General features: G+C 47.7%; 1 protein-coding gene, 1 long non-coding RNA gene and 3 other non-coding genes across 7 annotated transcripts in view; 1 reads left to right on the forward strand and 4 right to left on the reverse strand.

The window, feature by feature from the left end:
* Positions 1-979: 979 nt before the first annotated feature.
* Positions 980-5215, reverse strand: LOC101992897. Of its 2 annotated transcripts, none has more exons than XR_003378323.1 (5): positions 5078-5215; positions 2882-2994; positions 1785-1843; positions 1477-1539; positions 980-1172 (listed from the first exon to the last, which is right to left on the reverse strand). It is a non-coding gene; the product is annotated as an uncharacterized LOC101992897 (long non-coding RNA). The 2 variants fall into 2 exon arrangements; XR_258704.2 differs by lacking the exon at positions 5078-5215 and adding an exon at positions 3330-3564.
* Positions 1615-1703, reverse strand: LOC113457866. Its single transcript, XR_003378354.1, has one exon. It is a non-coding gene; the product is annotated as a small nucleolar SNORD12/SNORD106 (small nucleolar RNA).
* LOC113457868 lies at positions 1916-2004 on the reverse strand. The gene has a single exon (XR_003378356.1). It is a non-coding gene; the product is annotated as a small nucleolar SNORD12/SNORD106 (small nucleolar RNA).
* LOC113457867 lies at positions 3061-3152 on the reverse strand. The gene has a single exon (XR_003378355.1). It is a non-coding gene; the product is annotated as a small nucleolar SNORD12/SNORD106 (small nucleolar RNA).
* Znfx1 (zinc finger NFX1-type containing 1) overlaps positions 3523-14089 on the forward strand; it is a 32164-nt gene continuing 21597 nt past the window's right edge. The window contains exons 1-3 of one of the 2 annotated variants that reach the window (XM_005362864.2): positions 3523-4031; positions 6574-6679; positions 10106-11911. In XM_005362864.2, the coding sequence (XP_005362921.2) occupies positions 3546-4031; positions 6574-6679; positions 10106-11911 (2398 nt within the window). In that variant the 5' untranslated portion in view covers positions 3523-3545. Of the gene's footprint in view, positions 4032-4051; positions 4115-6573; positions 6680-10105; positions 11912-14089 lie in introns of those variants that run through there. The other variant, XM_026787096.1, reaches the window with a different exon arrangement.

Raw genomic sequence — 14089 nt, forward strand, 5'->3', positions numbered from 1 at the left:
TGCCTGCCTACCTCTAAGGTATAAACAGTAAATGGCCCCGCGGAAGAGAATTCCAGAAAGATACAGGCCAGTACAAAGCTTGCAACTGGAAACAGCAAGGGACCCCTGTATCTGCAGGGGCCACATGGGAAATAAATGACCAGAGTCCCACAGGAGAATCATTGGGGCCATGAAAGTGGCCCAGTGGTTAAGAGTGTGCACTCCTCTGGCAGACCTGAGTCTGTTCCCAGCATCCACATTAGACAGTTCACAACCACCCGTTACTCCAGTTCTAGGGGCTCCAACAGCAACTGTGGGCAGCTGCACTCATGTGAGCATACCTACATATAAACATACTCACAAATTATAAAAAAACAAAAACAAAAAACATCAGGTGAGGTTGGTAGTTCACACCTTTAATACCAGCACTCCAGAGGCAGGCAATCTCTTCAGAGTTCCACGACAGCCTGGTGTAGAGAAACCCTGTCTTGAAACAAGCTCCCCACACACCCCAAAAGAAAATCTTTTTAAGATGTTATTGTAGTGTTCTGGCTACATGTCTGCCTGCAAGCCAAAGAGGGCACCAGATCTCATAGATGGCTGTGAGCCACCACGTTGTTGCTAGGAATTGAACTCATGACCTCAGGAAAGGCAGTCAGTGCTCTTAATCTGAGCTATCTCTGCAGCCTCCACAAAATCCTAAAAAGAAAAACCAGGTGTTGTGGCTTCTTCCTTTATTCCCAGGGGGGCAGGTAGAGTAGCCTGAGGCAGGCAGAGCCTAGGGTTGACCCCTCTCACTCCCTCTGAAGCTCTAGTTAGGAACCCAAGAAGGCACAGGGTGAGTTGTCCTTGTTATGTTCCTGAGGATCCAGCAGGAGGGGAGGGGAGAGGTGTCCTGCCCCAGACCTAACTCCACGGTACTGTCCCACTTGGGAGACACTGAAGTTATATTCACAGGAAGCAGCTGCTGGTCCCACCCAGAAGCAAATATGCAAACAGATACCTGGTCAGATTTTTATTTCTACAGATAGGTCTGTACCATTCAGTATTTTCAATAGCAGTGCATACCACGCCATATCCCAGCCTAAAAAGTAAAGTCCTTTTCGGGTCACACACAGCCCTTGGGACCAAATGTATAAAATCCTTATGGGACTGGGCCAGTCGGAAACTGCTGATCTGTTTTCTAGAAGTACCTAAAAAGAAAACAGAAAACAAAAGGTTGATAGTCTTGCCTGGTATGAACTGCATCTGCTTGAAGCCCGCATCTTTTATGATTTAAGGTCAGACACCAGGGGCAAAATTTCTGTTGAAACACCCTCCCCCTTCAAACATGGCGTTCAAACGAATGAATGCACCCTTAATGCGAGCTCAAAAGGCCAAAGAAAAACTCCACTGGGAACCTCAACAGCATCCAGAACATCAAGATGTCCAAGAAGAGTTCACACACCTATTAACATCTCCAGAATTGGTTCAAAACCATCAACAGCGAAATCTCACCTGTTTCAGGACATTGAAATCAAGGAAGATCAGAACACACTGGCATCCATGGCAACCTCAGGCCTGTATAAAGTATACAGATGAAGCCATTATCATAAACGAAACAGCTCAAGGCCAAAACAAGAACTTATTCCCAGGGCCAATGCATCAGACAAAACTGGCTATTAGTTTAAGATCAACAGGGTCGATCTGACGGGGAAAAAAGTTATGTCATCAGCTGCATCAGCCAAATTTATGTCAAAAGAAACAACTCTGTACTGAAAGACGAATTAGAGCTTCTATGCCCAGGGGAGGGGTAAACCACTTACCAGTCCTTTCCCACTCCAGAATTCATCCTCCATCCAATGCCTACCAGCCACCAGCAAACCTGAGACAAAATGCAGGTAAAACAAATCAGCTGCCTGGACCACGAGATGCAGCAGTAGCAGGCGCTGCTCATACAGGCATGTCAGGCAAACTGGCTTATAAGAATGTGATCAACATGGTCGATCTGATGGGGAAAAAAGTTCTGTCATCATACATGCCTGGAAACCCGAGCCTAGTCCTGCACGTGTGGGTAGTCAGTAGGACAGGATCCCCCTTACAAGTGACAGTTGCAAATGCAAAGTCTGTAATTTCTGAAACGTCCTTCTCCATTGCCTTGTCCTGGAATCTTTCATCTACACGAGAATGTCCCTCAGGAAAGCTGGCTGTTCCCCAATACCGGTGGGAAACACGCTCAAGGGCCACTGAATGCAGCAATAAACCTAACTAACCCTAAGTGCACAACTGAATGGTACACTGTTCACGTGCAAATAATCTGTGTTGTCCCACTAAGACACACAGCAGTGGCCTCAAGTTGGTCATCGGCCTGGACCTACCTACCTCCCGAGTGCCGTGACTTAGCTAGCATGTGCTGGGACACTTGTCCGATTGGGTGAGAATTACGATCACACCACTTTGAAAAATGCTCCATTGAAATTACAGGCACGTGAACTCAAGCTATAACATTCTTAGAAAATCTCAATACAAAGAAAATGTGCCACAGGCCTGCCTACAGACCAATTTCACGGGATCATTCTCTCAACCGAGATTCTCTTTCCTTAGGCATCTCTCATTTGACTCAAGTCACCAAAAAAATAAACCAACTAGGGCAGGGATCTGCACGCACAGGTTACATCCCCTAGAAATGGAGGTATAGAAGGAATGTAAATTGAATACAGGCATTCTACAAGTTTCTCTTAAATCTATCTATTCATTAGGATTTACCAGTAGGAAAAGTTCAGAGGCAAGACACGTGCCCATCCCCACTGGCCAAACCTATGACTCCCAGCATTGAACATTGCGTTTGAATTCCGTATCACAGCCCAAAAAAAGGCTCTTAAAAGCACGTGTTTCATACATTAAACCATAAGACAAATCGCACCTTAAGAAATTAGAAAGTCGAAGATCATGGACGGAGTCTCATCTCCCTGGAAGCCCAAAGGTGACGTCTCCTCTCCCTCCAACCCGTGTTCTGCACCGCTTAACCATGCCAACCTGCAAAACATAGGCGTCAATCGCCATTTTGCCTCGGTCTGAACAAAGCCGACTAAGGCCTTTGGGGCTGGCGTATCAGGATTAACTGGCAAAAATGTTTAAGAGATCAGCATTGTCGATATGACGGGGAAAAAAGCGAAGTCATCATTTACACCAGCCAAGTGCTTTTCAGGCCCAACCAGAAGGCGTCTTTTCCATCTAAATCACTTCCCCAAAGGTTAAGCTGGGGCTGGCGATAGACAGGTCACACCGTGAGATTACGGCCAATTACAGCAACCACAGCATAAACTTGGCAAAAGAAGAACAGAAAATTGTACCGTGGGGCCTCAACTCACCAGCTGAACATTACTCCAACAAGGACGAGACATGACGCACAACAACGCAAAAGAAGTATCTCAGGAACGAAAGAACGAACACGACAGCCGACCTTCCTTATATAGACCAAGGCAAAGCAAGCGCCTGCGCACTGGGCCTCAGGCGCGCCGCGTCCGGTCGCAGCCGCTACGCCCTCTGGGAAATAGAGTCCCGAGCTTCCCGGCCCCAACTCTCTAATGGTTGTTTCTCCCGCGTCTAGCCCCTCCCCATGCTCACTGAGCCTCCGGGGCTGCTCAGCCTCCGCGCCATGTCGTGCTTGGCACGCACGAGCCGCCCGCCGCGTCCCCCCTGCTCCGGGGCCAGCCGAGACCTGCGGCTGCCCGGGGCGCAGTCAGCCTGCCCCCCGCCGCGCCCTCCCGTCTGCAGCGCCTACAGCAGCAGCCGGTCCAGCCGCCGCCGCGGGGGCTGAGGCGACACCGCCCTTCCGCCCGCCCCGAGGGCGGGGGCGCCTCCGAGCTCGGCCCGGCCTCTCGCTGGCGCCGGCGGCACCGCCTCCTCGTCCTGCGCGGCCTCCACCTCCTCCTCCGGGCCGCCCACCCGGCTCCTCGCCCCGCCCAGGGGCTGCGGGGACTGGAAACCGAAAGTGCGCGGCGTCGGGCGGGGCCGCGACCTGCCAGGGCCCGGAGCTGAGTGCTGCTCCGGTGGAGGACGCGCCAGAGCCGGTGAGTGGCCTCCGCCCCATCCCGCACCTGCTCCTGCGGCGCCGCGATCACCAGTGCCCGACTCTGCCTCGGGCCGGTGTCAGGTTAGCCCTGAAGCCTGTCTGCCCTGCTCAGCGTCCCCATTACCCCCGGAATCTCTGTCCCCTTCCCTCAGTTTCCTTTTAGCTCAGAGAGTCCCTGTCCCCTTCCCCCTATTCCCCCTACAGTCTCGCCAGGGTCCCTGCTCCCTTCGCTTCCCCTGTAGCCCCTGGAGTCTCTGCCGCCTTCCCTAAGTTCCTCTATAGTCCCCAGAGTCCCTGTCCCCTTCCTTCAGCGCCCAATCACCCCCGGAGTCCTTATCTGCTCTCTCAGTTCTCCTATAGCTCCTGAAGTCCCTGTCTGCTTCCTCAGTTCCTCTACAACCCCCGGAGTCCTGTCTGCTTCCTGAGTTCTCCTAATAGCCCGGGAGTCCCTGACTGCCCCTCAGTTCTCCTATAGCCCGGGAGTCCCTCACTGCCCCTCAGTTCTCCTGTAGCCCGGGAGTCCCTGACTGCCCCTCAGTTCTCCTGTAGCCCGGGAGTCCCTGACTGCCCCTCAGTTCTCCTGTAGCCCGGGAGTCCCTGACTGCCCCTCAGTTCTCCTGTAGCCCGGGAGTCCCTGACTGCCCCTCAGTTCCCCTACAGCCTCCGGAGCCCCTGACTGCTCCCTAAATTATTCATCATCCCTGTATTACCTGTCCTTTTTTCTCATTGCACCCTCAGCATCTAGAATTTTTTCCCACTGTCTTCACCACCCCGAGTCCTGCTCCCCCTCCTTAGCTTCACCATCCCCCTCAATCCTCAGTATTATTACCAGTTATCAGCAGCTCCATTACCCCTAAATCCCTGCTCTGTAAGAGTTTCTATCTCCTCCCCCAGCACCCATCATCACCTGCTGAGTCCCTAGCCACTGCCATTGCCACCCTCCCCCCCTTCAGCTCACCTGTCACCACCCTGTTCCCCCCAGTGCCCCTTCATCTCAGCACCCAGGCACCCCTAGGAGACTTCTTGAGCATCCCGTGAACTCACCAGCAGTAGCTCTCCACCGCATCCCCACAGTCCCCATCCTGGTGATCTCACCACCTCCGTTTCTCATCCCTATCTGTCCCCACTTCTGCCACAGCCACCCGCTGCCTCTGGCTTCATTCCTTTTGCATTCATTAGCATCTGCAGAATGCCCTAAGCTCTGCCCACTTCTTGAAGCCCCCAGATCTCTCCAGCTTGCGCTAAGGGATGAGTGGTGTGGTGACTTCTCTGACTTGAAACAATCCAGCTGCCACCTCTTGCTCCACCTCTCTCATCTTACCCCATAATTACCGCTCCCTAATTTCTATCCTGGCAACAGCTTAACCATTGCGGATCTTCTTCCTGCTCTCCCTGCCTTAATCCCCTCAAAACCCTAAACAAAGCAGTCCCCTCTTCTGTGTGCCCCTCCCTTTCTAGCACTTTTCTTCATTCTTCCATTTTTCCACACTCCCAAACTGCTGGCATTCTATTTTAGTGTTTTTCAAAATGAAGAAGAAGAAATTTTTCTTCCCAGACACTAACCATTGAGCCTGCAGTGAGAGAACAGGGTTTGGTAAGCTGAGAAGAAAAGACACACCACAAAAATATTCCCAGCGGGAAGAAAAGAGACTCTTTTTCAGATAAGAATAAAAGCTACCTCTCATACAATGCCAAATCTATTCACAGTTTCCAACTATGAATATTTTAAAACTGTGAGGACAGTCTCAAAAATCCTTTTGCTGGGAACTGAGTCACCGCCACCCCCCCCCCCTTGCACCCACATGATATGCGTGAGTTATATTGAGAAGTTCCCTGAAGGGGCTTCTTCCTCCCCCAGCGTCAGAAATTATCGAGAAGGAAGAAGGGTGAGAACTGCTGACTTCTGGCTGGTCCCCAGGAAATAGCACCAATAGCTCCCTTGTTTCCAAGCTGTAGGGAGCAGGAATTTATAGACTGCTGTGTCGGAAGAATGCCAGGTAGGGTGGTGGGTACTTTAGTACTTTGTTGAAGCAGGGTCTCCTAGTCCACGTGGGACTCAGATTCAGTGGAGGCTGGTTTTGAATTTCTGATCCTCCCAGGAGCTGAGATGAGAGGGTGGGCGTGCACTCTCTAGCTGGCTAGTATCGAGTCTGGAATTGACAAACACGCGCTCCTTTTTGCCCAGCAATCATTTTGTAAGAAAGGAAACGAAACCTAAGCAGTGGATTAAGTAACTTTGCTGAAGGCAAACCAAACAGTAGCTTGGGAGTTAATGACACTCTGTCCATAAACAGGTACAGGGAGAGCGCAGGAATGCACACTTGGATCTCTTGGAATCGCCTAAATTGTGAACTTAGTTTATATCATGGTTGGGAATCCACAAGGATGAGTGTTTGTGCCTATGATTAAAATCTACATTTACTAACTTACTCTTAGTTAATAAATCATTAACATGGACAGGCAGAAAGGCTGGCTTCACGGTGTTTAGGCATTTGCTGTGTTTGAAGGGCACTGGTAACTCTCAGCCTGTGCTGTTACAGATAACTTCAAGTCAGGTGAATGTAGAAGGATCCAGTGGCTCAGACATGGAAGACAGAAGACCACATCTGGAAGCCAGGCCCAGGAATCCCCCTGCCAACCACAGAGGTAAGCAGGGTTCTACCCAGTGGAAAGGAAAAGCCCACCTGGGATGGCCTGTGTTTTTCAAATAAGGATCTTACCAGGCAGAAGTGGCACGGGAGACCGAGATAGGCTAATCTCTGAGTTCAAGGCTAGCCTGGTCAACAGAGTATCAGGACAGCCAGGGCTACAGAGAAACCCTGTCTTCAAACCAAACAAACATGGCACACGCCTTTAATCCCAGCACTTGGGAGGCAGAGGCAGGTGGATCTCTGTGAGTTCGAGACCAGCCTGGTCTACAAGAGCTAGTTCCAGGACAGGCTCCAAAACCACAGAGAAACCCTGTCTCGAAAAACCAAAAAAAAAAAAAAAAAAAAAAAACCAAACAGACAAACAAACAAGACCTTAGCTGCAGCACAAATGACCTGTAAAACTTCCTACCTCTGAGAGCCGTGAATGGGTACTAATGGGAGGCCTGCCATGTTGAGGGATTGAGGCCAGCTGAACAGTGAGATCAAGGCCATCCAGAGTTCCATAATGAAGCCTTGTCTTAAAAACCCGGGTTGAGAGGTTCAGCTCTGCGGTAGAGTGCTTGCCTCACCCCCTGCTACACATAAGGCTCTTGTTTGGTCCCTGGCACTGTGAGGGTGAGAGGAAACAAGTGATGGGATGTGAAAACAACCCAATGATCCCTGGTTTGCAACAGGGCTGTCCAGTAGAAACTTGGGGTCACTAAAAACTACTTTGTAATCTCTAATAGCATCATTAGGAAATTTAAAAGCAAACCAGTCAGTAACTTATGACATTTGTTTGTTTATGTGTATATGTGCCCGTCCTGTGGAAGTCAGAGAGTTTTTCCTTCTGCCGTGTGGGTCTTCAGAACTAAACTCAGATCTTCAGGCTTGGTAGCGACTGCCCTTATCTATTAAGATGTCTCACTGACCTTGACTTTTTTTTTTTTTTAATTTAATGCCAACTTAATAAATATAATGCTCTTATTTCTTATTTTAATCATATTCTAAATATTAATATTTTATGAGAATTAATGCACATATAGGCATACGTAGGACAAAACATCCATATATATATATATATATATATAAATTATATATTTTAAAAAATTTAAAGGCCAGCTTGGGTTAGACCTTGTTTCAGAAAAAAAAAGTACCTAGCCAGGCATGGTGGTATATCTCTTTAATCTTAGCAGTAGAGAGTCAGAGGCACCAAATTCTATGTATGCATTTTAAGCCAGTCTATTCTATGTAGTGAATTCCAGACTAATCAGGATTACACAGTGAGACCCTGTATCAAAAAACAAAACCACAAAAAAATAGCTAAGTGTGTTCTGCATCTGATATAGTGAGATGGTCCATCATCTTAAGTATTGCATGTATTTGTAGCTTTCCTAACTAGCTGTGAAATTGTGCACAGACAGTATTTTGTAAATTCCATACCACTCTGCTAAAGTAAGTATCTCTGGAACCAGCCTTAGAGCAAAGAAGAGGGATTGTGAGTTTGTCTAGCAAAGGTAGCCCCCTGCATAGGGTGCTGGCTCCCAGGCCCCGGGCACTGTGGGACACCACCCTCCCTCTCTGGCTTCCTTTGTGAGGACAGCAATAGATGGGGGAGGGGAAGAGTGGCTGGTAACACACAACCGGAGTTCGGAGTTTCGCTTTTCAGTTTCCTGAATCAAAGTTTAAGTTTCATTTTCCTATAAGGAAACTGGATGTGCGTACTTCATTTTCTCTACAGTCTGTTGGTTAGGCATTAAAATAAAAAACATCTTGGAAGAGGGAGTGCTGTCTTCCTCTTTTTAATTCAAGTTGCATTTCCTGTGCTGGCAAAGGCCGGGTAGTGTTTCCGTCACTGTTTCCAGTTGTCCTTGTAGAGCAGCCACGGGAACCACAGGACAGTCCTAAGAACAGCTCCAAGCATTTTATAATATATGTTAAATAAATAATATATGTTAAATTAATATATGTGTTCAAATAAACTTCCCATGTTTATATCTACATGAAATATTGAGGTATACATTGGCAATATTTACTTTACATTTTTAAATTACTTTTATTTATTATTTTTAAGATTTGTTTATTTTATGTGCATTGATATACATTGTGAGGGTGTCAGATCTCCTGGAACTAGAGTTATAGACAGTTGTTAGCAGCCATGTGGGTACTGGGAATCAAACCCAAATCCTTAGGAAGAGCAGCCAGTTCTCTTAATTACTAAGCCAGTACTCCAGTACTTACCTGATTTTTTTTTTCTTTTTGGCTTTTTGAGACATGGTTTCTTGGTGTAACAACCCTGGCTTACTTTGTAGACCAAACTGGCCTCGAACTCACAGAGATCTGCCTGTGTCTGCCAAGGACTGGGATTAAAGGTGTGAGCCACCACTGCCCAGCCTTATCTGACATTTTATAAACATTTTATCCAAAGCAGTCAGATGATGAGAAACCTAGAAATTATACAAGGTTCCACAATGAGGAAGTGGTCAAGCTAAGCTGCTCTTTGACTGTTGTGTGCTGACTTGTTTTTTGCTGGCCAAAGACTAGAACCCTCGGAAAGTTAGGCATGAGACACCAAGTAAAATATTTCATTTAGGCTCTAACATGTAGCAAGCACTCAGCAGGTGCTCATTCAGTTTCTCTCTTGTTTCATAATCTACACTGCAATAGTAATAATCTTTTCTTGTAGCATTGGGATAGAACTCAGGACTTCAAGGCAAGTGTACTACCACTGCCGATACACCACAGCCCCAGCCCCTCTACCAGAGTCTTGCCATGTAGCTTAAGCTAGCTTCTAAGAAACTGGGTTGTCCAAGTTGGCCTTGAACTCCTGATCCTTCTGTCTTAGTCTCTGGGAACAACACATATGAACCACCACACTTGGCTCTATAGTTTTTTATTTATTATGCAATTTGACAAGAAACTTTAAAAAAGAAGACTTAGCTGGGTGGAGTGGTACACAGCTTTAATTCTAGCACTTGGGAGGCAGAGGTAGGTGGATCTCTGTGAGTCCGAGGCTGGCCTGGTCTACAAAGTGAGTTCCAGGACAGCCAGGGCTAAATAGTGAGACCCTGTCTCAGAAAACAACAGCAAAGACTTAACTATTTTTTAGCTCAGTATACACAGAGTCTGTCTGTCTATCTGGGCTATGTATACTACCTGTGTGCAGGGTCTTGCAGAAGCCATAGGCATTGAATCCCCATGGAGCTGGAGTTACAGTAGTTTTGTACCACCTGGTATGGGTGCTGGGAACTGAACTTGGGAAGAGCAGTGGGTGCTGTTAACTGCTGTGCTACCCATTTCTCAGTCCTTGCCAAGAAATTTTCTAAATCTCTCCGAGCAAAATCTGAGCTGCTTGTTTGTTCTGGAGGATGGAAGTATGTTCTTTGTTGTTTTACTGGACTTCCTCACTTGGTGCTTAACCCAACATCCCCATTGTGTTTAGGCCCTATAGATGGAGAATTACCACCAAGAGCTAGAAATCAAACCAGTAACCCAGCAGCCAGTGCACTCCGAGGCGGAACCAACCATGCTGGAAGGCATCCCAGGTCCAGCAACCCTCCTGTTCCTTTTAGACTGAGGGAAGAGAGATTTAGGGCTATGGGCAGGAACCCACATCAGGGAAGAAGAAACCAAGAGGGGCACACCAGTGATGAAGCTAGAGACCAGAGACAAGGCCAGAATGATACCAGGAGGAGAAATGACAACCAGGAGGGTAGAAACCACAGACCACCATGGTCCAGCGACAACTTCCAGCAGTGGCGGTCCCCACAGCAGAAGCCTGCAGAGCAGCCACAGCAGACGAAGAGACTTGGCTACAAGTTTCTGGAGAGTCTCCTGCAGAAAGAGCCCTCTGAAGTGGCCATCACACTTGCCACAAGTGTAGGACTCAAGGAGCTGCTTTCTTATTCTTCCATGAAACCCAGCTTCCTTCAGCTGATCTGCCAAGTTCTCCGAAAGGCTTGCAGCTCCAAAATAGACCGTCAGAGCATCCTGCATGTGCTGGGCATCTTGAACAACTCCAAGTTCCTCAGAGTCTGCCTGCCGGCTTATGTGGTGGGAATGATCACTGAGCCCATCCCTGACGTTCGAAACCAGTATCCAGAACACCTAAGCAACATCATCTCCCTCCTCCAGGACCTCGTCAGTGTCTTTCCCGCCAGCTCCGTGCAAGAAACTTCTATGCTCATTTCTCTCCTGCCAGCTTCTCTTAATGCTTTGAGAGCCTCTGGGGTTGACATAGAAGAGGAGACCGAGAAGAATCTAGAAAAGGTGCAGATCATCATTGAACATCTGCAGGAAAAGAGACGAGAGGGCACTTTGAAAGTGGACACCTATACTCTAGTGCAGTCTGAGGCAGAAGGCCAGGTTGAGAGCTACCGGGCCATGCCCATCTACCCCACCTACAACGAAGTACACTTGGATGAGAGGCCCTTCCTTCGCCCCAACATCATTTCTGGGAAATACGAGAGCACCGCTGTCTACCTAGACACTCACTTCCGCCTCCTGCGAGAGGATTTTGTTAGACCCCTTCGAGAAGGCATTTTGGAGCTTCTACAAAGCTTCGAGGACCAGTGTCTGAGGAAGAGGAAGTTCGATGACATCCGAATCTACTTTGATGCTAGGATTATCACCCCGATGTGCTCAGCATCAGGCATTGTGTACAAAGTGCAGTTTGACACAAAACCATTGAAGTTTGTTCGGTGGCAGAATTCCAAGCGACTCCTATATGGGTCGTTAGTGTGCATGTCCAAGGACAACTTTGAGACGTTTCTTTTTGCCACTGTTTCAAACCGGGAGCACGAAGATCTCTGCCGAGGGATTGTCCAGCTGTGTTTCAACGAGCAGAGCCAGCAACTGCTCGCAGACGTCCATCCCTCAGACTCCTTCCTCATGGTAGAGACAACGGCCTACTTTGAGGCTTACAGACATGTCCTAGAAGGACTACAGGAGATACAGGAGGAAGATGTCCCCTTCCAGAGGAACATTGTGGAGTGTGACTCCCAAGTAAAGGAGCCAAGATACTTGCTAATGGGTGGCAGATATGATTTCACCCAACTAATGGAGAGCCCCTCAGCCATTGGGGAGCGTCAGAGGGGTGCTGAGGTCTTGCGATATTCTAGAGTTAATGTCTTAGACTTTGGCCAATGGCCCTCAAAAGAATCACTGAAGCTGGATGACTCCCAGATGGAAGCCTTACAGTTTGCTCTCACAAGGGAGCTGGCTATCATTCAAGGACCCCCTGGAACAGGTAAGAGGCTCGTAGAGCCTGGAACATCAGGCAAGGGAAATGTTGCTCTAGGTTTCTAGAATGCCTCATAGAAATATTTCCCCTGAAATGCAATGAATATTGTTCATGACATGGCCACTCATAGTAACTCCCAGTGGAGACCATAGGCAAGCGTAGTGATGGACCAGAATCTCAATATCGCAGGAAGACTGCTGGGGTCAGAGAGAGGTGCATTCTCTTCCAAAAGTTTGTTGGCTTTATGCTGCTTTAAATTAAGTAGTAGTGAATAGATTATCATACCATGATGTGCCAGGCACCATTTGACCTGCTTTTTACGTATGTTAGTTCATCATCATAACAGCCCTACTGGGTAAATAAAATCAACTTGCAGTGGAAAAACTAAGTAAAAGAACGGTTAAACTACCTCTTAAGAACCGTGGGGTGTTTTGAAGATCACACAGGTGAGCAGACCTGGGACTGGGACTTGAACTTGGGTAGCTTACATGGAGAGTCCTGGCTCCTCTCTGCTGCACTCACACAGGACCCCCACATGCACTCCTATCCTGCTCTGGGGTAGTAGCTGTGCTTAGCCATGCATTTGACCTGTATCTGTACTTCTGAGTTTATGTATACATTTTTTATTTAACAACAAACATAAGACTGTGCTTGTATACACTGACTTGTATGTAATATTGTTTGAGCATATTTATGCTAATGGATATGCAAAGACTGCTAAATTAACTTCCCAAAAACATGTTCAGAACTAGCCAAGGAAGCAGAGACAGGACTTTAACGTAGTAATGAAGAAAAGGCAGTTCATGATTTAAAAAAAAAAAAAAAAATGAGGCCAGGTGTGGTAGCTCACAACTTTAATCCCAGCACTCAGGAGGCAGAAACAGGTTGCTCCCTGTGAGTTCAGTCTCTGTTAACCTAGTCTGCATAGTGAGTTCCCGGACAGCCAGGACTGCTTAAAAAACAACTCATGAAGTGGGCCTGGCAATCCCAGCATTCTACTTGAGGTAGAAGCGAGAGGACTGTTGGGTCTGTTGAGGTGACGTCTGTTGGGTCCAGCCCCACGGGTCTGTACACGTTCCAGAGCAGGGGAGTGTGGATTGAGGAAAGAAATAGACAAGAGATAGAATCGGGAGGGCATCCAGTGAATAATCTGTCCTTATCTATCCAAATTTGAAAGGGGAGGGAGGTAAAGGGCTCCTTTACCATGATACAAAGAACAAATAAATGTAATTACCTCCTCAATACCCTAAACATTAAGTAACCACACTGTATCTATGTAAGACATCCTGTAGCTACACCTTAGGTCAGACGATCTGAACTGTCTGACCTTTAGTTCAAGGTGGAAACGGCTGCGGATCCACTTCTGTGGGCCTCCACAGGCAATTAGGACTTTATGGCTTTCCTGTCACTATAAGGTTCCAGGCCAGCTGGAACTCCGTCCCTGTCCCCAAAACAAAAAATTCATGAAGCAGAATAGAAAGCTTTCTCTCTCTCTGTTTTTTTGGCTTTTAAAGATAGCGTTTCTCTGTGCAGCCCTGGCTGTTGTGGAACTCACTCTGTAGACCAGGCTGGCCTCAAGCACAGAGATCCGCCTGCCTCTGCCTCCTTAGTGCTGGGAGTAACGGCCCAGCAGAGAGCTGTCTCTTTCTAAAGGATGTAGGAAGATGGGAGTGTTCGCGCTCATCTGTGATGTCCTTCCTTCCCAGTGTGGATTCTGGGTGGTGTCAGTCTTTTCAGGCCAAGCTACATGGTATCAGGTTTTTGTTCGTTTGAGATGTTAAGTTTTCTGGCTCATTAATTTTAGTGTTACCTTTCAAGAAATAGCAGCTCATATTTTTAAAAGTCCCTGGCTCCCACCACCCCAGTCCCTTCCTTAAGCAAATGATATAAACGATTTTCCTGTGTATCCTTCCAGGGACTATCCTATGAGTCTTCACACAGACATACACTTGGGTTCAGTTTTCCTGCCGTAACACTGTCCTGTAGTCAGCTCTGTCTGTGTTGTCACGGAGATGTTTCCTATTACTGTATGAGCCGTGTTCGTGGAGACTCCAGCACAGTACTCATAGACTGTTGTATCAGCGTATCATGAGTTGTGTGACATGGTTCCACTCTGTGTGTCCAGAAGAGACAGCCGTTGCTGTATCAAGAAAAATAGACATTTGTAATTTAATTTTGTTGTTG

The sequence above is a fragment of the Microtus ochrogaster genome, linkage group LG8 (genome assembly GCF_000317375.1).
Source record: "Microtus ochrogaster isolate Prairie Vole_2 linkage group LG8, MicOch1.0, whole genome shotgun sequence".
Classification (NCBI taxonomy): domain Eukaryota; kingdom Metazoa; phylum Chordata; class Mammalia; order Rodentia; family Cricetidae; genus Microtus; species Microtus ochrogaster.